Source organism: Spermophilus citellus (genome assembly GCF_964194105.1).
Source record: "Spermophilus citellus genome assembly, chromosome: 18".
Taxonomy (NCBI): Eukaryota; Metazoa; Chordata; class Mammalia; order Rodentia; family Sciuridae; genus Spermophilus; species Spermophilus citellus.
Window position 1 is genome coordinate 15,156,301 of NC_138200.1, and position 23,623 is coordinate 15,179,923.

Below are 23,623 nucleotides of genomic sequence, written 5' to 3' on the forward strand. Positions count from 1 at the left end.
CCTTACCGTGCTGTGACCAATCAGAGTAGTCAGATGGACTAAGCTCTCTAGCCGACCACACATTTTCCGGACGCCCTTTACCAACATGGCTGCCGACTGCCAGGCCCTCTGGGATTCGTAGTCCGGTTCTCGCGCGTCTTCCTTTTTCAAGAGCGGAGCGCGCCACGCGACAGCGCGCATGCTGCCGCGATACCTCCTGGGAATTGTAGTTCTCTGTCGCATCCCTGCCCCTCCTATTTCCGGTGCCGTCACGGGACAGAGCAGTCGGTGACAGCCCCGAGGGCCCCCGCCCCGCGCCCATGGCCGAGCCGGACCGTGAGTCGGGGGCCCCGGTGGGAGGGTCGGGCCGCGCCGGGGCCTGGCTGAGGGCTGCAGGCCCCGGGGCCCGAGGGCAGGCGCAGTGGGACGGGAGACAGGGGCTGCTTGAGGGGAGTGGGATTCCGATGGCCGTTGCTAGGTGGTCCACGTTACGAGGTTGGTGGACTCCTGGGTCGCGAAGTTTTAAGGGTCCGCTTCGTCCACCCGTTTGTCGAGTTACTAACGATCGCGTGTTTCTCGCCCCTTGGTTGACCGGGACCCCCGTTACTAAGGACAGTATGTTGCCGCGGTCCCGGTTGCTAAGGGTACCTGGTGATGGGGCAGCTGTAGGGTTAGGGTGCCTGGTGTTCCCCCCTATCTCTTCCCTTCAGTTCCGGTGCCTCTCCTAAACCTACACTGCGCCTCTCTCCCAAACCCGTTTCCTAGCCAAGGTATCCCTTCTGGTCTCTCTTCCTCGCCAAACTTTCCACTGCCTTGAAACTAACTCCTCCCTGCTCAGGCGCTCACACGGTGGCCTTCCTAACTCCCCTGCGGCTTCCTTCAGCACCCCTACTTACTCCTCCCTCTTCTCCTAAACCTTCTCCTCCTTGGCCTCTTGGCCCCTCTCTAACCAGCCCTCTACACTCAAAGGTCTGCTTTGCCCCATCCCCTCCCTCCCTCTACTCCATGTTTACCGCCACCCCTGATTCCAGCATAACTAGGTTGGTGGGTCTTCTTGTCCCAGCCACTGCCACTTTGAACCCCTTCCTTCCCCCTTAACCATTCCCCCCACTGTAACCACCTCTGCTCCCCCTCCTCCCCAGCCTCTGACCCTCTGGAGAACCAGGCAGGGAAGGTGCAGGAGGCTCAGGTGAGATGGGGGAAAGGGTGGAGGGAAGGAGAAAGATGGACTTGTTCCCACATCCCAAACCCCCGGGAGGTGGCAGAGGGGAGGCAGTGACCCCCGGGCCCTCAGCTCATTATCCCAATCCCTCTCCCCAACTGGTACAGCTTCCTGGGAACTGGTGGCTTCTGGGGATTGTCAGAAAAAAAAAAAAAAAAAAAGTGTGTGTCTCAACCCTAGGACTTCCCTCCAAACTTTACTTTTTCTTTAGTGCACCCACCCCCCACCCCCGTACCCCAGTCTCTTTTGAACCTCCTTTTTTACTCATCTAGTAGACACAAGTATCCAAATCCAATTTGGTTCCTAAACTCACAGATCTCATGGATAAATGACAAGAAAGTGATGCTACAAGGTGATTATGAAAGTAGCTCGACACTTTGGGAGCCCAGAGCAAACTTTGTAGGTCACAGAAGTTTCCAAAAGAGGCTCTTTTCTGGAGGAACCCACAGGCTGGTCTAGGATTCAGAGGGAGATATATAGTCACAATGTAACAAGCGACGAGTGGATTTCGATTTTTATTTATTTATTTATTTATTTTTTAGTACCAGGGATTGGATGCCAGAGCGCATATCTACTGAGCCTTTTTTTATATTTTATTTAGAGACAGGGTCTCACTGAGTTGCTTAGGGCCTCGCTAAGTTTGCTAAGTTGCTGAGACTGGCTTTGAACTCGTGATCCTCCTGTCCAGGAGCCTCCCAAGCCGCTGAGATTACAGGCGTGTACCACCATGCGTGGCTTGAATTTCTTAGAAACAGTGTGAAGTGGTGTCCCGCACAAGAGGGTACAGCTCATAGAAAGACCTGGGAGCAGGAAAGAGTGTGATGTGCTTGGTGGGTAATTGGGTAGCTGGAGGTGGTCAGCTAATGATAGCCATGGGCAGCATGTATTGACTACTTACTCCAGCTGGGCACTCTGATTAATGCTTTCATGCATCATCTCATTTTAATCTCCCAGTATCCCTATGAGAAGTAAGGCCTTTTTCCAGGTAGGAAAAAGGCAGAACTGTTGAGTAACTTGTCTTCTATCCCTTGGTAGAGAAACAGGGAAGGATTTCAAACCCATAATCTCATGGCCCTGGGCACACTGCCCTCTAGATGCTGCAGGACAGACAGACTGGCATCTTCACAGATGCTCGAAGGCACCCACCAGCATCTCAGGCCCCCCTACTGGGAAGGTCCCATGTCCAACCTCCCACCACAGAGCTTCGCTGTCTGCAGCCTGAAAAAATGCCAGCCCAGCCAGACCCTGAGAGCACGCTTCAAATATAGGCAGTGCAGAGGCTGGGATTTCAGTACCCCACAGAGGCACAGCCGTGCCGAGAGAGTGACAGCCTCCTGTCAGCCTTGGCATCCCCCTCGCCGGGCCCCCACAGCACAACCACTGCCAAAGCAAAAGGTCTCGTGGTAAGAAGGGATCCTCAGTCCACAGAGATGTGAGGATGTAAATCACGCATTGTCCACAATAGGGCGAGATTGGAAGCAGCCTAAATGGCTGCCAGGAGACACCTAAAATGAACTATGGTTCATCTGTACAATGCCATGCTGTGTAGCTGCCTGAAAGGATGAGGTGGCTGCATGGTCTGCTATTCCATGGAAAATGCCAGATGCAGCCTTGCACTGCGATAGGACCGGTTTCTGCAAAAATAGTTTCTATATGCAGAGAAAAGCAATTACCATTGAGCTCCCAGTAGTGATCGTATCAAGGCAGGGGGGCAGGGAAATTCAAAGTCAACCGCCCAGGTTATGTGTTTTCTAATGGTCAGAGTTTTTGCAAAGGTTGTGCAATCTTAAAAAGTGATGAAGGGGCTGGGGCTGAGGCCGAGCAGTAGAGGACTTGCCTAGCAAGGTCCCAGGTTCCATCCCCAGCACTGAAAAAAAAAAGTGATAATTATTTTTAAATATGTTTTGAAGGGAGGTTCTTATTCCAAAAACTTGGAACCAGAATAGCAAGTGGCCAGGAAGAAGCATTATCTGAGGGTCCTGAAGCTGAAGACTGAGTTGGTCGAGCTGTGGATTTGTAGATCCGCGGCAGGGTACAGCCCTGGCCTCGCACAGAACAGGCTTGCATTCAATGGTGGATGGTTCCAGAGACCCTGCTCTGCTGTGCTCTCAGCACCAGGCATTCAGTGGTGAACAAACCAAGTCCCGGCCCCTTTGGAACTGACATCACAGGGACTGTGGATGTGTTTGCAGTGGCATGACGAGCCTGCAGTCACCAGAGGATCCTCTGAAGCAGGGAGGAATGGGCTGACCCAGACAGCCGTCACCTGGAGGGTCAGGGTAGTTTGGAGGCAGAGACTAAGACCTGGAGTCTAGGAGGAGACCAGGGAAGGACCCTGGAAAGAGGACAGGCTGGACCAGGAAGAGCCCTGGGGTGGCAGAAGGGTCAGTAGAGAGACTCTCAGGAGGCTGAGTGGACAGACCAGGGGCTGCGGGCTGTGGTGGGCAGGTAAGGGTGTGCGGTGGGGGTGACAGTGAGATCCGCCCCAGGGGGCCTGGGAGGAAGAGCAGGTTTGGGGGAGATGCTGAGGCCAATTTGGGAAGAGTGAGGGATGCAGAGGTCACCTAGGGTGAGACCTCAGGAACCCTGGGTCTGATGATGAGGTGGCATTATCAGTGACTAGGCGAGGTCATTGGTATAGATGTGGAAGTAGCCGAGGGAAAGCCAGGAGGGCCCAGGACAGAGTCCCCGAGAGTGCAGTGAGAGGGGTTCAAGCAGGGGGACCCGGGGTGGACCCAAGACCTTCTGCTGGCATTGCCCATGGAAATGACTTCCGTGAGCAGGGGCAGCAGGCCACACTCCACAGGACAGGGACATAGGGGAGGCTGTGGATGCCAGGCCTGTGATACAGCAGCAGCCAGCACTTCCATTTCCGGAGCGCCCACTGGTGAGGGCTGTGCAGGCACCTCACCTGTGCCAACTCCTTCCATCCTCACGGCAGCCCTGAGCTCCATCTCCACCAGGAGGCACTGAGACCCAGAAAAGTAAAGCCCCTCGCGAGGTCATGCCCACAGAGCAGCAGGCCCAGGGGCCCCTGCCCCGCAGCAGCCCGTCCCAGACTTCATGGTGGCCCCAGCACCAGGCCTCTCCTGCTCCCCCTCCCTCAGGCCACTTCCCAGCCAGAACCTTCCCCCAAACCCAGTGTCGCTGCCACGCCCACCCCTCCCTCCCTAACCCACTTCTGGGGCTTGGCCACCCCCACCCCACCCTTCCAGGACTCCGACTCAGACCCTGAAGGAGGAGCTGCTGGCGGAGAAGCTGAGAGTAAGTGTCTCCTTGGAGGGCAGGGAGGGCGGGGCTGTCGACCAGGGTCCAGGAACACTCCTTGGGGCCACCAGGAGTGACATTCGGAGTTTGTAGAAATGGGCAGAGCAGGGTCTGGAGGCCACTGGCTGGGCCAGGCACTGTGCCTTCAGTGGCGGGGAGGATTGGGGACCCCAGGGCTGGTTCAGGGCCCTGAGGACATCTACATGCCCTGGCTGAATGCCCACCAGCCGCTGGCTCTCTTCTTTTTGGCCAGTGGATTTCCTGCGGAACTTCTTCTCCCAGACCCTGGGCCTGGGCACCCAAAAGGAGCGTCTGCTGGATGAGCTAACCCTGGAAGGGGTGGCCCGCTACATGCAGAGTGAGCGCTGTAAGTCCCGTGTCCCCGCTGGTTGGGCCACTTCTCTCATTCCTGACCACAAATGACTTATACCTTTTGTGTGTAAATAGTAAGAAGCCCAGTTCTTGGGGCTGGGCTGGGGCTCAGTGGTAGAGCACTTGCCTGGCATGTGTGAGGCACTTGGTTCAGTTCTCAGCACCATAAATAAATAGTCCATCAGCAACTAAAATAAATATATATATATATATATATATATATATATATATATATATATATATAAGAAAGAAAGAAACCCAGCTCTTAAGCAAAATACAAAACAAAACCAAAAAACTCTGCAGACCCTAGAACCCAGCCTTGAGCACGGCTGGACCTGGGTGCTTCCATGGTCTCAACTCTCTGGGGCGTGAGTGACTCCCCGCAGCTCCAGATGCAGACTCCGCCAGGTTAGCAGCTGCTGCTACTCAAAGAACCTACATTTCCAGCGGTTGAGGCAAAACACCGGAGACTGACTCCCATTGGCCCAAGATGGGTCACAACCTGAATCAAGCTCTGGGTCTCTGTTGGCCAGTCCCTTTCCTAGAATGAGGGTAAATAATTACACTTCACGGGGTTAGGGGTGGCGCTGAACAAATTGAGACTTTTGCTTGGAGGCCTGGAACCTAGCGTGGAAGGGTTCGCTGTGGTTGTTACAGGGAGCTTGTTCGGGGAGTGTGTGCTGGCTGGGTCACCACGAAATTTATATTTCTTGCAGTAAGTTGAGTCACCAAAGTCTGAGAAATCAGGCTCTCAGCCGTCCTCCAGGGGAACAATAGACCCTTTGAGGGTCCTGAACAGCCTTTTGTTGAGAACGCCTTCTCCAGTTTCCCTGTCCCCAGCTACTGCCGTCTCCCCAGACCTGCTGTCCCTAGCCTGCCTCACACCATCCTCCAGTGTGGGAGGCCCTGAGAGGACCCAGACAGTGGCTGCACAAGGCCTTCGTCTTCTGCCCCCCTGCACTGGGTCTTGAAGTGATTGGCACATGCAGGTGGCTGTTAGCTATTAATAATCATTACCCCTGTAAGGGCCTCTCGTTGGGTCTCCACAGTTACCCAGGAGGCCATTACTGTAGGAGTGATCTGGACAAAGGAGGAGACTGCGGCCCTGAAAGGTTTTGACTTATTGTAGGATCAAAGAGCTGGCAGGACTGGATCCCAGGTCCCCTGAAACCAGAGTATATGATCCCCCTGTTTCTGCCTCCACTGGGTCCAGCCAGGCCTGCTCGGATGGCATCCCAGAGTCGAAGCGAGGGCCTAGGCTGTTGCCGACCTTGACCTCAGATTACCCTTTTTCTCTTCCCTTGGATTGGACACCCCAGGGCACCCAGTTCCTAGGGCATTGCACTTGCATCTCTGTCGGTGGATGGGCAGGTGCTTGGGTTCCATGTGACAGGCTGTCCCCCCAGCCCTAGCTGACACAGCCACGGGCTGTCTCTGCTCAGCTGTGTGCTTGTGGACAGTCAGTCACATCTTCCCGTCTTCTTTTATGAGAACTGGTAAAAATTATGGAGCAAAATGCTTATAAGGATCCAAATTGTGGCTCTTGAGAAGTTTGGTACAATTGGCTCAAAGAATACGAGTCACACATAGGCAGTGTCTGCCCCGTGCCGGGCGCTGATCTAAGCTTTACGTGAATTAATTCATTCTCTGAGCAGCCTGCGATCAGTACTGTAATTATGCTGATTTACAGAGGAAAAAGCTGAATCCTGGGGTAGTAATAGGAGCAGTGTAAGACCCCACAGCCACCAGGGAATGGGACAGCCATGACCTCAAGCCTGTCTCCGCCCTCAACTTCGGGAATGTGGCTGAGATGGCAGATCCTTAGATTTCACCTGAACTTGACCAAGCTTCAAGTGACTGATGTGTGTTTGCCTTCAGAGGAAAGGATATGAAAGAGTCTATAGAATGTGCTAGAAGTACAAGGTCATCCAAGGTTATGTTCAGAAGATGAGCCGTTGCCAGAGTTTGCCATGCTAGGGTGGAACTTAGGCCTTGAGCAGGCTAGGCCAGGGCTTTTCCTCTGCGACATCCCCGGGTGGGAGGCTTATATTAAAGTGCATCTCTTTCCAGGGACCCCGCCTCCCGCCCCCCACCACACCCACAGCCTTCTCAGGGGGAGAAACTTTTACTCAAGAGTCTCCTTCCCAAGTCTTCCTAAATTGGTATCATTTCAAACAGTGCATTCCTTTTTTAAAAAAAAAAATTTTCCTAGTTGTAGATGAACACAGTATTTTTATTTATTTACATGTGGTGCTGAGGATCGAACCCAGTGCCTCCCACATGCCAGGCGAGCGCTCTGCCCCTGAGCCCAGCCCCAGTCCCTCAAACAGTGCATTCTTTGGCCCCTTGCTGACTCTTCTTCCCGGTGACCGTGTCCCCCAATCTGAACCTTGGTTTCCTTGATTCTAACATGACGGTGCCAACACTGTCCCCCTGGAGATGGCTGGGAAGACCATCATGCATCTGAAGTGCTTGCCTCGCACGGGGGAGGCGAGGTCAGGGCCTGGGTGGGTGATGTCGTCGTAAAGGCTGAGCAAACCGTGTCAAGTGACCTTAAACTCCTGTCCTGCAGGTCGCAGGGTGATCTGTTTGGTAGGAGCCGGAATCTCCACAGGTGAGTGTCCCCTTTCCCCAGCCACTGCCCCAGAAATGGTGGAGCACCTCCCAGGGGCTGGGGAGGGCCCTCTGAGCCCCGCCTGGGAGGGCATAGATGGGGCTGGTATCACTGATCGTCTCCCGTCCCTCCTCCCCTAGCTGCGGGCATCCCTGACTTCCGCTCTCCATCCACTGGCCTCTACGCCAACCTGGAGAAATACCATCTCCCCTACCCGGAGGCCATCTTTGAGATTGGCTACTTTAAGGTATCCGTCTGTCATGAGGGATGGGGAGGGGCTGCCCAGTTCCCACTCATCTCACCTGGGGCATCGGCCCTCTTCCTGTCTTGCCCACAGAAACATCCAGAACCCTTCTTTGCCCTTGCCAAGGAACTCTATCCTGGGCAATTCAAGGTGAGATCTTTTCCTTCCGGGGGGGTGGGGTGGGCGAGAGGGGACAAGGAGAAGCCCTCTCCAGGGCCCTGCAGCCAAATTTTATAAAGTCCTCAAGTACCTGGACTGCGGGGCAGCCTGCCTGGTTCAGCCTCTGGCCCCGCCCTCCCCGCTGTCCCTGCCACCTCCCTACCGCGGGATGTCCACTTCCTCATCTGGGAAATGGGCTGGTGCGGGGCTCCCTTGTGAGGCCGTTGAGATGGTTCCACGAGGCAGAGCTGGCCGAGTGCTAGACGGTTCCCCAGGGGCAGTGCGTGTGGATGTCACAGCAGCCTGTCCTCACCCCCTCCAGCCGACCATCTGTCACTACTTCATTCGCCTGATGAAGGAGAAGGGGCTGCTCCTGCGCTGCTACACCCAGGTAGGCGGGAAGGCAGGGGAGGCAGGAAGGCGGGCGCCTGGGGGGGGCCGTGCTGTGTGCTAAGAGCTTGGGGGCAACTCAGCCAGATGTGGGGCCACTCTGCTCCCCTGCCACATGACCTACCGTGAGTCACTTCCTCTCATCCTCGGTTTCCCCTTCAGAAGATGGGCTCCAGAACAGCCTCACCCTCTCAGGTGTGTGGTGAGGAGGCCGTGAATCCCTGTCAGGTCATCCTGTGTGTGCTGCTAAAGGGCCCCCACCTAAGGGGACGGCCCAGACACCATGGACGGCCCAGAGTTCCTATTGGCTTTTATTTATTGATTTTGTTACTAGGGATTGAGCCCAGAGGCACTTAGAGACAGGGTCTCCAAATTGCTTAGGGTCTCACTAAGTTGCTGAGGCTGACTTTGAACTGGAGATCCTCCTGCCTCAGCCTCCCGAGCTGTTGGGATTACAGGTATGCGCCACCATGCCTGCTCCTATTTGTTTTAAGAGCTTTCCAGCAGATGACACCGAAGTGATTAGAGCTGGCAAGATCACTGTGACAGTTTTCAGGTGGACATTTTACCTTAAGAAAGTGGTACTTTTTATTTATTTGCATAATCATAAGTATGACATCAAATGTGCCATGGTGTGCACAGGTCAGAGGCTTAACCTAGGGCCTCCTCGTGCCAGGGTGCTTGACAAGGGTGGCTCACACTGTGGCCTTCTGATTACTCCGCAAGATTTGTGGAGTCTTACCCAGTCACATATATCTGTGCCTCTATCTTTGTTTAATCAGTACGTTTTGGAATCACATGATGTATTATAGCAGCCTGCACACACGCTAACCCATACCTCAGAACACCAAATTGTAAAACAGAGATATAACACTTGAATACAAGTAGTGTCATGGTCAGGTGTGGTGGCGCAGGCCTTAATCCCAGCAGTTTGGGAGGCTGAGGTAGGAGGATCACAAGTTCAGAACTTCCGGGGACAGGCTGGTTCTCATTGGGGCAGCAGTTAGGTTGGGGCTGTGCCATGAGGCCTGGGACACTTCAGCTGGTAGCCGTGGGCGGGGTCCCTGCCAGCCCCAGTCTTGGCGGGTGCTTGGACTGTAGCTGTTTTTCCGTGTGCTCTGACTGTCTAATCTGGCTACTGGAATCCCGGTAGTAAAGTGAAACGCTTAAGGCTCTCCAGCCAGATGACGGCCACACTGACCTTCAGTTTAAGAAAAGCCCTCCTGAGGTCCCTTAAAGTCCATTGCATTTGCCACTGTGCTATTTTTGATTGGCGCCTTTCTCATTATCAGAGGCTCCCTCCTGCTGTCAGGCTACATTAGCAAAAGCGGGGAGTGGGGTAGACCGGCGTTCCTGTCCTGATCATTGGCATTCTGGTGTTCCTGCCAGGATTTTACCATCTGTGCACTGCCTACTGTGCACCTAAAAGCTACCGGGGTTACTCCTATGATGACATTCCAGACTTTGATGACTAACACTCACTTCAGCCCTGAGACAAGTCACAGTGGAATTGAACCCAGCTTTGGGATATTGAACAGAAACTATGGCTAAGGGCTGAGGAATGATGCAGTTTGCAGATGTTTGACAAAACAGTGGCCAGAGTTTGTGGGTCCATCCCAAAAATGTTCACTGAGCTTCCTTAGCTAATTAGGAAACACTGTGTTTTCATCTGGCCTTGGCAAAACTCAACAGGTTTTTCCAGATGAATTTGTATCATGGAAGAATGGCATTGTTAATTGGGAAAGCCAGGAGGTTATTCTGTAGTGGAAAGTGTTACTATTCCCTCCTCTTTAGATTGAGCATTTCTTTTAAATAATCTTCTTTGTCAACTTGTTCTTGTAGCAAATGGAAGAGTGTGGTATGACTAATTTCTTAGTTACTAAGTAATTTATTTTTAAAGTATCAAAAGCTCTTATCCCCTACTCTTAACTCTACCAAAACTTCTGGTGGAAGACCTCTGTAAAATTACATTAGTGAGGATCCATCTGAAATATTTTTTACTTTGTTTCTTAGTGTCAGAAACCAGGAATTTTTTGAGCCTCAGAGTAAGTTTTCAAAGTATAAGCACCATCTCTGATACCCAATCCTGGGCCAGCTCTGGTCTTGCTAAGGCTGACTTTGAACTCGCGATCCTCCTGCCTCAGCCTGCATATGATTTGGGTCGTTCTATCCTTTGTAGATCAAGATGTTCTATATGCCAGGCCTTTAAAGACTGGACATTGGGCTGTTCCCTATTGAAAAATGAAGATAAGTCGTTGCTATTTAGGGTGTCTAACCTTATTTCTAGCACCTGGTACTGTAAGGTCATTCTGCTGAAGATCTCAAGACTTGGCTTAGATCCCTGGAGGACCACATCCTTAGGTTGATTCTGTTTCTTTACTTGAAAAAAGTCACTTATATTTAAAAGAAATTAAAATGTAAGAATAATAATAAGCTTTAAAAGGCTGGAGACACACAGCTTGGTGGCAGAGCCCTTGCCTAGTAGGTGCCAGGTCCTGGTTTGATTCCCAGCACTACAAGATAATAAATAAATGGGTGTAGGCATCTTCCAGCACCCAGTTTGGCACTTGCAGTCTTAAAAACTGCCACCAGGGGGAGCATGAATGCTTAAAAGCGGGGTCCAAATTGCTCAAATGAAGTAGATGGGGGCTGTGGTGGCAGCAGGAAGGCACAACTTCCTCCTTCCAGGAGCTGTCCAAGCCTAGGACAGACCTGACTCAGAGAGTCCACTTTACTCACAGGACATGATACTAAGAACTGACTTGAAGCCAAGAGCTTGTTTTCTTTTTCTTTTTCTTTCTGGTACTGGGGATTGAACCCAAAGGTACTTTACCACTGGCTATATAACCAGCCCTTTTTGTTTTTTATTTTGAAACCGGGCCTCCCTAAGTTGTCGAGACTGGCCTCAAACTTACAATCCTCCTGCCTCAGCCTTCCTAGTCGCTGGGATTACAGGCATGCGCCACTGCACCCAGCATGAGCCAAGCGCTCTCTAAGGATGTTCACTGGTGCCAACCCAGTGCCAGCAACCAGAGCAGACATTTCTGCCTCTCTCCACTGATATTCTCATGTTGTAGGGGAGGTCACAAGGACAAGATGGAGAAGTCACAGACCTAGTGTGTCAGATGGTGACAGGTCTCGGGCACATTTAGAAAGGGAGAAGAATCAGGAGAATCAGGAGCTTGGTGGTGGAGGTGCTGTTGTCAACAGGGCTGCCAGGAGAAGGGGACATTTAAGCAAAACCCATTAAGGAGCAGGAAGGAGCCTTGGGGTTACCAGGGAAGAGGTTCCAGGCAAAGGGAGGGGCCGAGGTCCCGAGGGGGGCTGCGTTTAGTGCACAAAGAACCCCAAGAAGCTGGACTGAGTGAGCCCTGAGGGGAGGAGGAGGAGAGAGTCAGGGAGGTGACAAGGGCAGATCACACGGGTCTTGGGTCTGCAGAGGAGCCGCAGAGACCAAGCTCGAGGAGAGAGCGAGGCCAGCCCTGGGGGGCACGGAGAAGGGGGTGGATATGAAGGTTGTGAAGGTGCTTCCTGATTGTCTGTGCCAGGGAGGGAGGAGAGTCAGGGCCACCCGCCAGTTCTGAGCCGAGCGCCTGCTGCCTCTTCCTAGAGGGGAAGGCGGGTGGGTGGCTGGGGGACTGGGAGGCATGAGGGATTAGAGCTGGGACACGGGGCAGACAGGTGCAGGGACAGCTGGCCACGGAGCCTGGGCTTGAGCAGAAAGATCCTGGCCAGAGCAGCTGGTGTGGCTGGAAGTTACTCATCCAACAGGAGGAGAAACTGAGGCCTCCATAAAGTCACATGTGAGGGCCACTAGCGTAGCCACTGATGGCACTTCAAGGGCAAAACCCAACTCTGAATCTGAGCCGCACCACTGTGGGCTCTTCTCACCAGGACGCCCACATAAGTATGTGTGGGTCGGTGTGAAATTCACAGGCACCCACCTGCTCCCTGTGATTTAAAATCTAATTAACTATTTATTTACTTGAGATGGGGTCCTGCTATGTTGCCCAGACTGGCCTCTAATCCTAGGCTAATCCATCCTCCTGCCTCAGCCTCCCTAGTAGCTGGGACTACAGGAAACACACTGTGCCCAGCTTCTTGCCTGTGATATTTAATGCACGGATCTAACTCCATATAGAGATTTTAAATGGTTAATTATATAAAATATATCAAGAGTGGGGAAAAAATGTTCCACTCTCATGCTTCATGAAATGCTTCCTGTAGTCCTCTTCTTCCACGTCAGTCCCTATTTGAGTCACTGACCCAGTTTTCTGGGACACGCCATCTTTGACTCCTTCTGAATTGTGATGATGCAGCACTTTTGGGAGCTATGTGCAAGGCTATATTTAGCTCAAGGCGCAAGTGCCATTCACACATTAGGACAGTTGTCGCCTTCATTCAAGCCACCGTGATCTCCACAGCAAACAGCATCGAAGCCTCCTGAATTATACACCGTGTTCACGCTGGGCTTGAAGTTCCGTATTTGGTTTTTTCCACGGGGCCCTTGTCTGGAAGAACCTTCTATGTCCACACCCACATAGCAGCTTCATGCTGTTTAAAAGCTGATTCTTCACTACTCAGGTTGCTACAGCAGAAGGATCACAAGTTCAAGGCCAGCCTGGGCACCTTAGCAAGACCCTGTCTCCAAATATGATGGTCTGGCTTGACTCTGCCCTTGTGGAGTAAAGGCAGCCCCAGGCAACGTGGAGATGAGTGAGCCTCGCTGTATCCCAGTGCAGCTTGATGTATGGAGCCTGGAACGTGAACTTTTTTATAAATTTCACTTGTCCTATACCATCATTATCCTGATTTAAAAAAAAAACACACACACACATTTAAAAATGTAAAAGGCCATTCTTAGCTCACAACTATACAGAAGCCGGTGGCTGGCTGGATTTTGTCAGGAGGCCACCATTTGCCACCCCCCCACCCCCCCTCAAAGCAACCACAAAAATAACAAAACAGTTATAGCAAATAAGCCAGCAAAAGAAATGAAGTGGAATAAGAAAAACTACACTTCCAAAAAAAAGGCAGAAAACGAGGAAAAGGAAATAAAGATATCTAGAATGTGCATGATAGCCAGGTGATCCTAAGATCATATCAATAATCAAGCACAAATGGTAAACAGTCTAGCTAAAAAGCAAAGATTATAGCAGGCCACGAGGCATGCCTATGATCCAGCTAACCAGGAGGCTGAGATAGTGTCACAAGTTTGAAGCCAACTTGGACAAGTTAGCAAAACCCTGTCTCAGTTTGTGTGTGTGTGTTTTTTAGTTGTAGGTGGACACAATATCTTTATCTTTATGTGGTGCTAAGGATCAAACCCCGTGCCTCACCTGTGCTAGGTGAGTGCTCTACCGCTGAGCTACAACCCCAGCCCCCCCCCCGCCCCGTCTCAAAAAAAAAAAAAAAAAAAAAAAAGGGCTAGGAATGTATTTCAGTGGTAGAGCACCCCCCCTCAGTATTTGCAGCCGGTGTGTCGGGGTTAGGTGTGGGGGGAGTATGTCAGCAGACACTTGAGCTGTACCCCCAGGCTGAGTCTCCTTCTGCAAGCACTTCACCCTGTTTTCAGATTTAAATACAAACCTCACAGTTGGGGAGAGCCCCCAGCCCCCACTCCACCCTCCTTAATCTAAACTTCGTTGGGGGGGGGGGAGCGCTGTGAAGGAACGGGCTTATTTTCAAATCTGTCATAAGAATGAACACTCCCAGAGGTGGCAATGGCAGCTCATGCACTGGCTGCTCCCTATGAGACTGTGCCTGAGCCAGGCGCCGTGGCACACGCCTGTCAGCCCAGCAGCTCTGGAGGCTGAGGCAGGAGGATCACGAGTTCAAAGCCAGCCTCAGCAAAAGCCAGGTGCTGAGCAACTTAGTGAGCCCCTGTCTCTAAATAAATACAAAGTAGGGCTGGGGATGGGGCTCAGTGGTCGAGTGCCCCTGAATTCAATCCCCAGTACCCCAAAAAATTGTAATTGGAAAAAAAAAAAGATTATATTGCCTGGCTGGGTGTGGTGGCCTGGCCACATAGCAAGACCCTGAAAAAGAAAGGAGGGAGGGAAGGAAGGAAGGAGGAGGGAAGGAAAGAAAGAAAAGAAAAAGGGCTGGGGTTGTAGCTTAGTAGTAGAGCACGGGCTCACCACACATGAACCCTGGGCTCAGTCCCCAGCAGCCCTCCCCAAAAGGTCACATAGCCTTAGTGACATTATACTATAGCAACATTATAGCTATCCTAGTTTACGCAAGTTCACTCCATGATCACTTAATAATGCATTTCTCAAAACATATTCCTGTCTCTAAGGGGCACATGACTGTGTTTCCACATCCTAAACACACAGCTTTGTTTTTCTGTACCTTGTAACACCTTGGAGAGATCACATCAGTACCTACAGGTCAGCCTGGTTCCTTTTGTTAATTTGTTTCTCTATCAAAAGCGCTGTGGAGGAACAGCACAGAGGTACTGAGGTGTAGTTGTGCTCCTTTATTTTCAGTTTTGCTTTCTGTGGTTTAGGTTACCTGCCTTCAACTTCAGTCCAAAAATGTGAAATGGAAATTTCCAAAAATAAACAGTTTGTCAGTTTTCCACTGAGTAGCATAATGAGATTCTAAGCTGTGCTGCTCCACCCTGCCCAGAACATTCATCATCCCTTTATCTAGCATATCCACATGGTATATGCTATCTTCCCGTTAGTCACTCAGTCATCTTGATTATCAGGTTCATGTAACCCTTATTTTATTTGTTAACAGACCCCAAATGCCAGAGTTATGATGCAGAGAGACACAAGGACATAAAACATGGAAAGACAAATTAATTCTGGTTCTGTGTGGCAAAGCTGTGATGCTGGGTGGCGGTAGCAAGCCATCGCAAGCCACAGCTCCTGGGCAGCCTCATGCTCATGGAAGGCAATGACCAGTGCTGTACAGAGCCTGGGTGCAGCTGTGACGTCCAGCAGGGTACACAGTGCCCTCTCCACCTAGGTTATTTTCACCGTACGACAGACTTATCAGGACACAGCTTCATCATAAGTTAAAAAGCATTTGTATTTACAGGATTTGACACCATCCAAAATTTCATTCATCTTCTGGGTCCTGGAACATCCCCCCCACGGATAAGGGGGTAGCTGCTGTGATTCTTGGATCTGTTAATTAGATATTTGTAAGCACACAGTGTACTCACTCACTAGGGACTCAGACAGTAGACTGAGTCAGTTACCAAAGGCAAAAGCAGAATTTCTATTACAGCGTGGGGCAAGGACACACCAGGGGTCCTGGAACAGTGCTCCTGTCTCATGTTATGGGGACAAGCTGACCACTGCAGGGAGCTGAGAGGGGAGTCGGGCCATCTGCCCTTGAAAGGAACCCTCTCCAATGTTTACAGAGTCTGAGAGACCTTCTAAGTTCAGCCGCAGGCTGCACGTGACCGGCCACCCCTGTGTCACATCTGCTGGTGGCCTTCATCAGCACCTGCCTCAACAGCAGTTGTCAGTGGGAACTGGGGTTGGTCGTTTCAAGAAAAATGAGAGAACATTCTGGCCAGTTTCATACAAAAATGCCTTAAAAGAATATAGGTTAACATGTCATCTATGAAACGGACCATAATGCCTGCCAAGTAGGAAATCATTGTGTTTCAAACCAAATAAGTCCTCTTGATTCATTTATTGATGTTGGTGTATGGCCCGGCCACCATGTACGGATGTCCAGGTTGGGTACTACACAAGGATGCCACATCTGAGGAGGCTCCATCTCCAACAGACATTTGAGATTCACACGTTTATTTCAACAAACTTCTGGCAAAAATCAGTACAGTGCCTGGATCTCTTAACCAAATTACTGAAAAACAGAAGCACAGTGGCCTGAATTTGCAGGAAAATGTCCTATGAGCTGGTGGAAGCTGGGGGTGTGGCCTTTTGAGTCGTGGTCCCACCACCCCCCAACCCCCGTCCTCTGAGTGTTTTGAATTTTTATTGCTTTGCTTTTGAGACGGGGCCTCGCTAAGTTGCCCAGGTTTCCCTCAAACTCGTGGTCCTCCTGCCTCAGTCTCCTGAGTAGCCCACGTCTGGCTTGCCACCCCGACTGTTGACCCTTTGGTGGCCCCATTGGATGAACGGGACAGTTTCCAGACACACCTGCTGCTGGCTTCTCCCTCTCCGGGCCTGTGCCCACCGTTCCACTTGCTCCCTGACTCATGTCTCCGCCGTCTCTTTCCAGAACATAGACACCCTGGAGCGCGTGGCAGGGCTGGAGCCCGAGGACCTGGTGGAGGCCCACGGCACCTTCTACACCTCCCACTGTATCAGCCCCCTGTGCAGGCGCGAGTACCCGCTGAGCTGGATGAAAGGTGAGGCGCCAGAGCTCCGCCGCCAGGTGCCCACCTGGCCACTCCTAGTGCAGGAACAGGGTCTCCGCGTCGTGGGCAGCCATTCTGTCCTGCTCAGCTCTTCGGCTCTTTCAGCAGATGATCCCAGCCCTGGGGGGATGGGGGGTAGTGGCAACTGTACAGCCAGGCCATGGTGCACGCAGCTCCAGAGCAGATTCGGTCACACAGAGATGGTCCTTAAGCGGTCACATGGCCTGTTCTGTGCGGTCACAAAACCCTAGCTCTGTGTCCCCATCCTACATGAAAGGCCCATCGAGGCAAATTCAGCTGCACCCGGGTACAGCACTGTCCAACAGAACGCTGTGAGATGAGGGACCCCTGCTGTGACCACACTCAAAGACAGCCACTTGTACACACAGCTGCTGAGCCCTTGAAGTGCGACTAGTGGAACCAAGGAACTAAAATTTTTGGTGGGGGGCATGGTAGGGATTGCACCCAGGGGTGCTTTACCACTGAGCCACATCCCCAGCCTTTTCATTTTTTATTTTGAGACAGGGTTTCACTGAGTTGCTGAGGCTGGCCTCAAACTTGTGATCCTCCTGCTTCAGCCTCCCAAATCATTGGGATTACAGGCCTATGCCACCGCATCCCCAGCCCTTTTGTAAAAATTTTGAGACAAGGTGTTGCTAAGTTGCCCAGTCTGGCCTCAAACTTGGATCCTCCTGCCTTAACCTCCTGAATAGCTGTGATTACAGGTAGATTCTTTTTTTAGGTTGTTGATGGACGGTTATTTTTTATTTATTTTTATGTGGTGCTATGAACTGAACCCAGTACCTCACACATGCTAGGGAAGTGCTCTGCCACTGAGCACAACCCCAGCCCAAAAGGTTTATTCCTATTTTTTAATTCTTGCATTTCTGGGGATGGAACCCAGGGTTTCACGTGTGCCTCACAAGCCTTCCCCACTGAGCTGCACCCCACCCTTCTTATTTTTGTACGGAGAGGGGTTCTCACTCAGTGGCCCGGGCTGGCCTCAAATTTGCAACCCTCCTGCCCCAGCTCCCAGGCTGCTGAGGTTTCAGGCAAGTGCCACCACACCCAGCTTTGAACTTCTAATGTTGTTAAATGTTTTATTAATCTAAGTCGCATAGCTACCTGGTAGCTTTCTTTGACTGCCATAGTGGATGCACAAGCAGAATCCATGGCGCGGGAGGCTGGGGGCAGGCCTGGAGGGATAGGGCTGGGGCTGGCGCGAGGAGACAGACCACAGGCTCGCTGGGGCTGTCATCCCTGTTCAGGTGGGACAGGGTCCAGGAAAAATAATGAGCAGTCCACACATCTTGAAGGCCAGGGCAAGCCTATGTCTGACATCATTGTGGACAGAGAAGCCACCGTCCGGCCGTGGAAGCCATTTCTGGTACTCTCTATGCTGACCTAACAGAGCCTCGGTGTCCACAGCACATCAGGACAGCTGTGCAGTTGTGGCAGAGCCACTGGGGGTGGCCTTTCTGAGCAGATGCCAGTCGACTGCCCCTGGGCACGCAGCTGGGGCGACATACAATGCACAGCACCCCCTTTATGTCTCGCGGCGGGATCTTTTGCATCACCCACAAACAGCACGTGTCAGTGCAGAAAGAGCCCCAGTGCCGCCATGGAAACCCTGCTCTGAACGAGTGTGGGAATGAACAAGTGAATAGTTGAACAAACGCATCCAGTGTGGGGGGTGCAAGGGACAGAAGTGCTTTCCTGTTTCCTAATCATAAACAGCAAAAGGGTGATTGTCACAGGGGTGGGACGGGGGTCTGTTACAGAGAATGGGCAACAGCTGGCCCTAAGGTTCTGTCCCATCCTGGGATCATGTGCCTGTCCTTCCCTCTCTCTGCTGCCACCAGGCTTGGGGGTCACCTGGCCTTTGTGACCCAGGGGGGACGTAGGGCTGTCCTCCAAGACTCCCTGGGAGAGCTCCACTCCAGTTCCCCGGGTGGGCACCGGCGGGCTGTATCTGCTCCTGTGTTGGGGTTTTCACTCGGTAGCTGTGGGCAGTGGTGCTGGGGCCGCCCCTGGACGCCTGGGGATGGCAGGGACCTTCTCTAAGAGGGGAGGTCTTTTCTGAGCAGGGCAGCCATCCCAGGAGGTCCCCGTGGCCGAGGTGACAGCCATCAGAACCCTTCTCTGAACGTGTGTGTCCGTGCTGGCCGTGAGGAGGGGCAGAGGGGCTGTGGCCCAGCCCCTGCCAGGTCTCATGTCCTTCTCCTCCTGTCCCTCCTGCCAGAGAAGCTCTTCACGGAGGTGACTCCACGGTGTGAGAAGTGCCAGAGCGTGGTGAAACCTGGTGAGCCCGAGGCCAGGGAGCCTGCCCCGCTGACCTCTCCCAGAGGCCGCGCCTGCCCGCCCCAGCCAGTGCCCCCATCCGTCCTGGGAAGACCGGGGTTCTGTTCCCCTGCCGCCCGGCTACTCCCCCACTCCACCCCCAGCCTCAGGTCTGCCTCCCCTCCTGCCTATTTTCTCTGTCTCCGTGTCACTGTGTCCTCCTGTCTCTGTGTCTGTCCATCTGTCTCCACCTCAGACATCATTTTTTTTGGCGAGAACCTCCCGGCGCGGTTCTTCTCGTGCATGCAGTCAGTAAGTGTCCCCGCCCCTGCTCCCCTGTGCGGGGAAGGTCACTTCCCAGCCACCCGTGGGGGGCCTGCTGTGGGATGAGCAGAGGCGAGCTCACTGCCACTCCGCGCAGGACTTCCTGAAGGTGGACCTGCTCATCATCATGGGCACCTCGCTGCAGGTGCAGCCCTTCGCCTCCCTCATCAGCAAGTAGGTGGGGTCAGGTGGGGGGATGGCCGGGACGGGCCAGGACAGAGCCTGACCACCCCTCCGCCCCCAGGGCACCCCTCTCCACCCCGCGCCTGCTCATCAACAAGGAGAAGACGGGCCAGGTGGGTCGCCGGTCGCCCTTCCTCCCCTCCTCCCGCTGGCTTTCTGAGAAGGAGGGGACAGGTCCCCGAGAGAATTCCAGCTGGGGAGTCCCAGGCCTTGGGGCTGCTCAGCTCGGACCCAGGAGTCAAGAATTGGAGCGGTCACGTTCCAAGCTGCCCTGACTCCACAGGGCTCTGGGTCACTCGGGACCCTTTCAAGCAAGTGACAGAGCCCACCTCAAACCTGCTAAAACCACAAAAGAGGAGTGAAGTGCTTCCTGGGACCCAAGAGTCAGGCCCAGGGCCTGAGAGTGTGGCAACAGGCCAGCGCAGGCAGGGCTGCCCCTCCTCCCCAGCTGTTTCCTGGGGTGGCCTCCCTCCGGCAGCTGTTGCCTTCGGGAAACCCCAGCTGGGCCTCGTGCCCTCCCAGGGAGGGGTGTCACCCTGACTGACAGGGGACGCAGCTGCCAGGCCTGAGTAAGCATCCCGTGGGCTCCTACTGTTCCCAGCATGGACAGTTGTCCCCAGCACATCTGGTAACCCCCTGGGTTACCAGAATCCAAGGAGGCTGAGTCCTTATGTAGAGTGGTGAGGGTTTGCCCAGGGCCTGCGCTCTTCCCTGGGCACTTTCCGTCCTCTCAGGTGTCTTAGAACACGTCACCGTGTCAGCGCTGGGGAGCGCTGCTGTCGGGCTATTGTTTAGGGAATAATGACAAGAAAATAGGACTGGACGTGTCCCGTGGAGACGCAGTTTTTAAAAACCTTTTTCGACCCAGTCAGTTGAATCCGTGGCAGCAACGCCTGCGGGCAGGGCAGGGTGTGTGGCGCTGCAGCCCTCCCCGGGGTGCCAGGACTGTCCCCACCGAACAGATAAGGCCCAGAGAGGCCCAGTCACTTGACCCAAATCCCAGAGCTGGGACACCGCCCAGGCACCTGGCCCCGGGGCTGTGCGCTCAGACTCCCCTCCCCTGCAGACGGACCCCTTCCTGGGCATGATGATGGGCCTGGGAAGAGGCATGGACTTCGACTCCAAGAAGGCCTATAGGTGAGGCCGGGCGGGGCGCCAGCCCGCAAGGGTCAGTGCGGGGGGGGGGGGGGGAGGGAGGCAGAAGGCCTAGGGACCCACAAGAACCAGCAGAGGCCTTGGCCTCGGCCACCGCTGACTGTCCTGCCCGCACTGCAGGGACGTGGCCTGGCTGGGTGACTGCGACCAGGGCTGCCTGGCCCTCGCTGACCTCCTCGGATGGAAGGTAAGCGGCTGGGGGACCCCAGCCTATCTGCTCCCAGTCCTTGGACCCCACCCAACCCACGCGTCCTCTGACCCTCTGGCATGTGATGTGGTGACCTCTGACTTCTGCCAACTCTGTCCTGCAGAAAGAGCTGGAGGACCTCGTTCGGAAGGAGCACGCCAGCATAGATGCCCAGTCTGGGTCGGGGGCCCCCAACCCCAACACCGTAGCTTCCCCCAGGAGGTCCCCACCTCCTGCCAAGGAGGGGGCCAGGACCGCAGAGCCGGAAAAGCCCCAGTGACAGCCCCGACTCGCAGGCAGGACACCCAGACCCTCTGGGACAGCAGAGCCCCAACCAGCACTGGCCCCTCTAACTCGCAGCTCTTTTCTGGGGAGAGCCGTACACCCCCTCAGTCTCCTAACGACTTCCTCCTAAAACTGGGGTCCTAGCCACACCCCACTTTATCCCAGCAAATCTCTAACATCCCCTTAAAGCCAAAGCCTAAGCAGCCTGACCTAACAGCCCACGACCTCTAAGGAGCAGCCCCCCCTAACCTCTAACTGCTCCCAGGAGGCCAGGGGTGCCCCCAAACTTCTGTCACCGAAGGGGGCCAAGGGCCCTCACTCTCTACTGCTTCAGCGACCTGTGGCCAAGCAGATCCAACCCAACCCACCCTAGACCAGGGTGTGGCCCTCCCAGTACGGCTCCCACCGTGGTTGGGGAGGGTCTGAGCCTGATAGGGCTCCTGGGTCTCCGCCTCCAACTCCCAAAGTAGGTGCTGGGCCCCCTCCCCTTGGGACCCACTGCCCACGTGGGGATGGGCAGAGGATGTTGTTTGTTTGGACACAAATTAAAGAACCAAAACCAACTAACCGTCAGCTGTCTGGTCTCTGTGTTCCTTTCTGGGGGTACTTGAAGCAGCCAGCGGGTGGGGTGAGATCCTGAGCCACTAAGGGCACAGAACTTCTCCAGGCTCTTCAGAGAAGCAGCGAGGGGTGCCAGGAGGGGACCCTAAGGGTGGATGGGCCTCCTGACTTTGAGCTCTGGCCTCCAAACCTGTCAGAGTCCCTTCCTTCAGAGTCCGATCTCCTAAGCCCTGAGCCCCCGGAAAGAGGGGGGAAGGTTGATTTCAGATACCCCCAGCCCCGCCTCTTCCCCCTGCCTGCTCAGCTTCCTCTCTAGAGGACACTTTCACTTCCTGCTACCCCAGGCATCCCGTCGGAAACAGGTAGGGCCCCCAGGGACCCAGCATCTGGCATCTGCACCCCAGCTGCCCCCACCCAACCTTGGCCTCCACCACCCACATCCTCCCCCTCCCCAGGGACACCCGCCTCCTGGCCTCACCCTCTCCGCCATCTACTGGTCTACTGGACTAGGCACACACCTGCCCCTGCCCACCTCCTTCCTAACCCTGGGCTCTGAGTCAGTGGGACGATTCCTTCTCTTAGCAGCTGCTGGTTGTCTGTCACACACCACCTCAGACGGGAAGGGAATCCTCAGCAGGGCCCTCCGTGCTCATCACCCTCCCTGGGGCACCGGCACCTAACTCTAGGCCTGAGCTCAGTGATGTTTTCTCCTTTCCTGTTCCTGGAACTGCTACAGGGAAATACTCAAAAGTGCTCTTCTGAGGGATAAGCCCTTTTGGACTCTGTACCTGGGGTCTAGCTGGGCACAGTGACGCATGCCTGTAATCCCAGCCACTTGGGAGGCTGAGGCAGGAGGATCACAAGTTCAAGGCCAGCCTCAGCAACTTAGTGAGAACCTGTCTCAAAAGGGCCAGGGAGCTGTGGTTGTGGCTCAGAGGTAGAGCGCTTGCCTAGCATATGTGAGGCACTGGGTTTGATCCTCAGCACCACATAAAAAGTGAATAAATAAAATAAATGTATAAAAAATAAATTAATTAAAAGGGCTGGGGATGTAGCTCCTTGGTTCAATCCCCTGTACTGAAAGAAAAAAAAAAAACTATTGGGGTCTGATGGAGGGATTATGGCTTAAGAAGCAGATGTGTAATAAGGCAAATAGGGGTAAATGTTCACAGTGGATCCCCGCAGTGGGCATTCAGATGCACTAAAAAAAATTCTTTTGAGATTTTCTGTAGGTTTGAAAATTTTTACAAGAAAATGTTGAGCCGGGCCTGGTGGCGCATGCCTGTAATCCCGGCAGCTCAGGAGGTTGAGGCAGGAGGATCTAAAGTTCAAAGCCAGCCTTAGCAACTTAGAGGCCTTAAGCAACTTAGGGAGACCTGTCTCCAAACAAAATACAAAGAAAGGGCTGGGGGTGTAGCTCAGTGGTTAAGTGCCCCTGGGTTCAATCCCTGGTACGAAAAAAGAGAGAAAAGGTTCAGAAAAAAATATTGTAGGGCCCCTCCGTAGTCTGAGAAGGGAGAAGAGGACACATGGTCTTACATTGGACAAATGTCACTGCATTAGGGACAGAGACCTCTTTCAGACCCTGGGTTTTGGCAAGGTCCACATTCAGTCAGTCCACATTTGCACGGCTATAGCAGTTGAGAAAATCTTGGCATATTCCCTACCACCTGGCAAATAGCTTCTGTTGTGGGTCTTCTCCCCACACCAATGACACTAGCCTTTCTCCGGGATCCCCAGATTTCTCCACCATCCAGCAATTAAAGAATTAAAACCTGGGGCACTGGAGTTAGTGGTCACTGGAGTCCTTTCTGAATGGTCAGGGTCCCTGCTATACTGGTGGGGAGCAGCCTTGAGCCATATCTCCCTCCCTGTCAGAGGCCAGGCCACAGCTCACTGGCTTCCCATACCCTGAAGACGGTCCAGACAGACATGGCCTCCACGGCTCCCACCAGGGGGAGAGGTGAGGGCTGCCAGGGCCAAGGTCTCCATCTCTGGCCCCCAAACCTATAAATCCCTTCTATCTTTATCCCCATGAGACCCTGAGCCCCGTC

General features: G+C 53.6%; 1 protein-coding gene and 1 pseudogene across 3 annotated transcripts; both read left to right on the forward strand.

Annotated features, from left to right (window-relative positions):
* The first annotated feature begins 213 nt into the window (after nt 1–213).
* Nucleotides 214–21,576, forward strand: SIRT2 (sirtuin 2). 2 transcript variants are annotated; one of them, XM_081274323.1, is made up of 16 exons: nt 214–315; nt 1,122–1,168; nt 4,417–4,471; nt 4,722–4,835; nt 7,413–7,454; nt 7,595–7,701; nt 7,792–7,848; nt 8,180–8,248; nt 16,456–16,585; nt 18,837–18,896; nt 19,131–19,186; nt 19,296–19,372; nt 19,443–19,494; nt 20,448–20,518; nt 20,657–20,723; nt 20,848–21,576. In XM_081274323.1, the coding sequence occupies exons 1-16, from the start codon at nt 300–302 to the stop codon at nt 21,001–21,003; spliced, it is 1,176 nt and encodes a 391-aa protein (XP_081130449.1). In that variant the 5' UTR covers nt 214–299; the 3' UTR covers nt 21,004–21,576. The 2 variants fall into 2 exon arrangements, with proteins under 2 accessions (XP_081130449.1, XP_081130450.1); XM_081274324.1 differs by having other exon boundaries at nt 220–315; nt 4,423–4,471.
* Nucleotides 9,376–11,685, forward strand: LOC308637279 (transmembrane protein 230-like; annotated as a pseudogene). Its single transcript has one exon. The product of its transcript is annotated as a transmembrane protein 230-like (transcript).
* Nucleotides 21,577–23,623: the final 2,047 nt, after the last annotated feature.

Excerpts from the sequence above, each read along its gene's own strand:
- SIRT2 (XM_081274323.1), top strand. Across the intron at positions 4,472-4,721 it reads CGGAGAAGCTGAGAGTAAGT|TGGATTTCCTGCGGAACTTC; the intron begins GTCTCCTTGGAG and ends CTTTTTGGCCAG. Across the intron at positions 7,702-7,791 it reads TTGAGATTGGCTACTTTAAG|AAACATCCAGAACCCTTCTT; the intron begins GTATCCGTCTGT and ends TCTTGCCCACAG.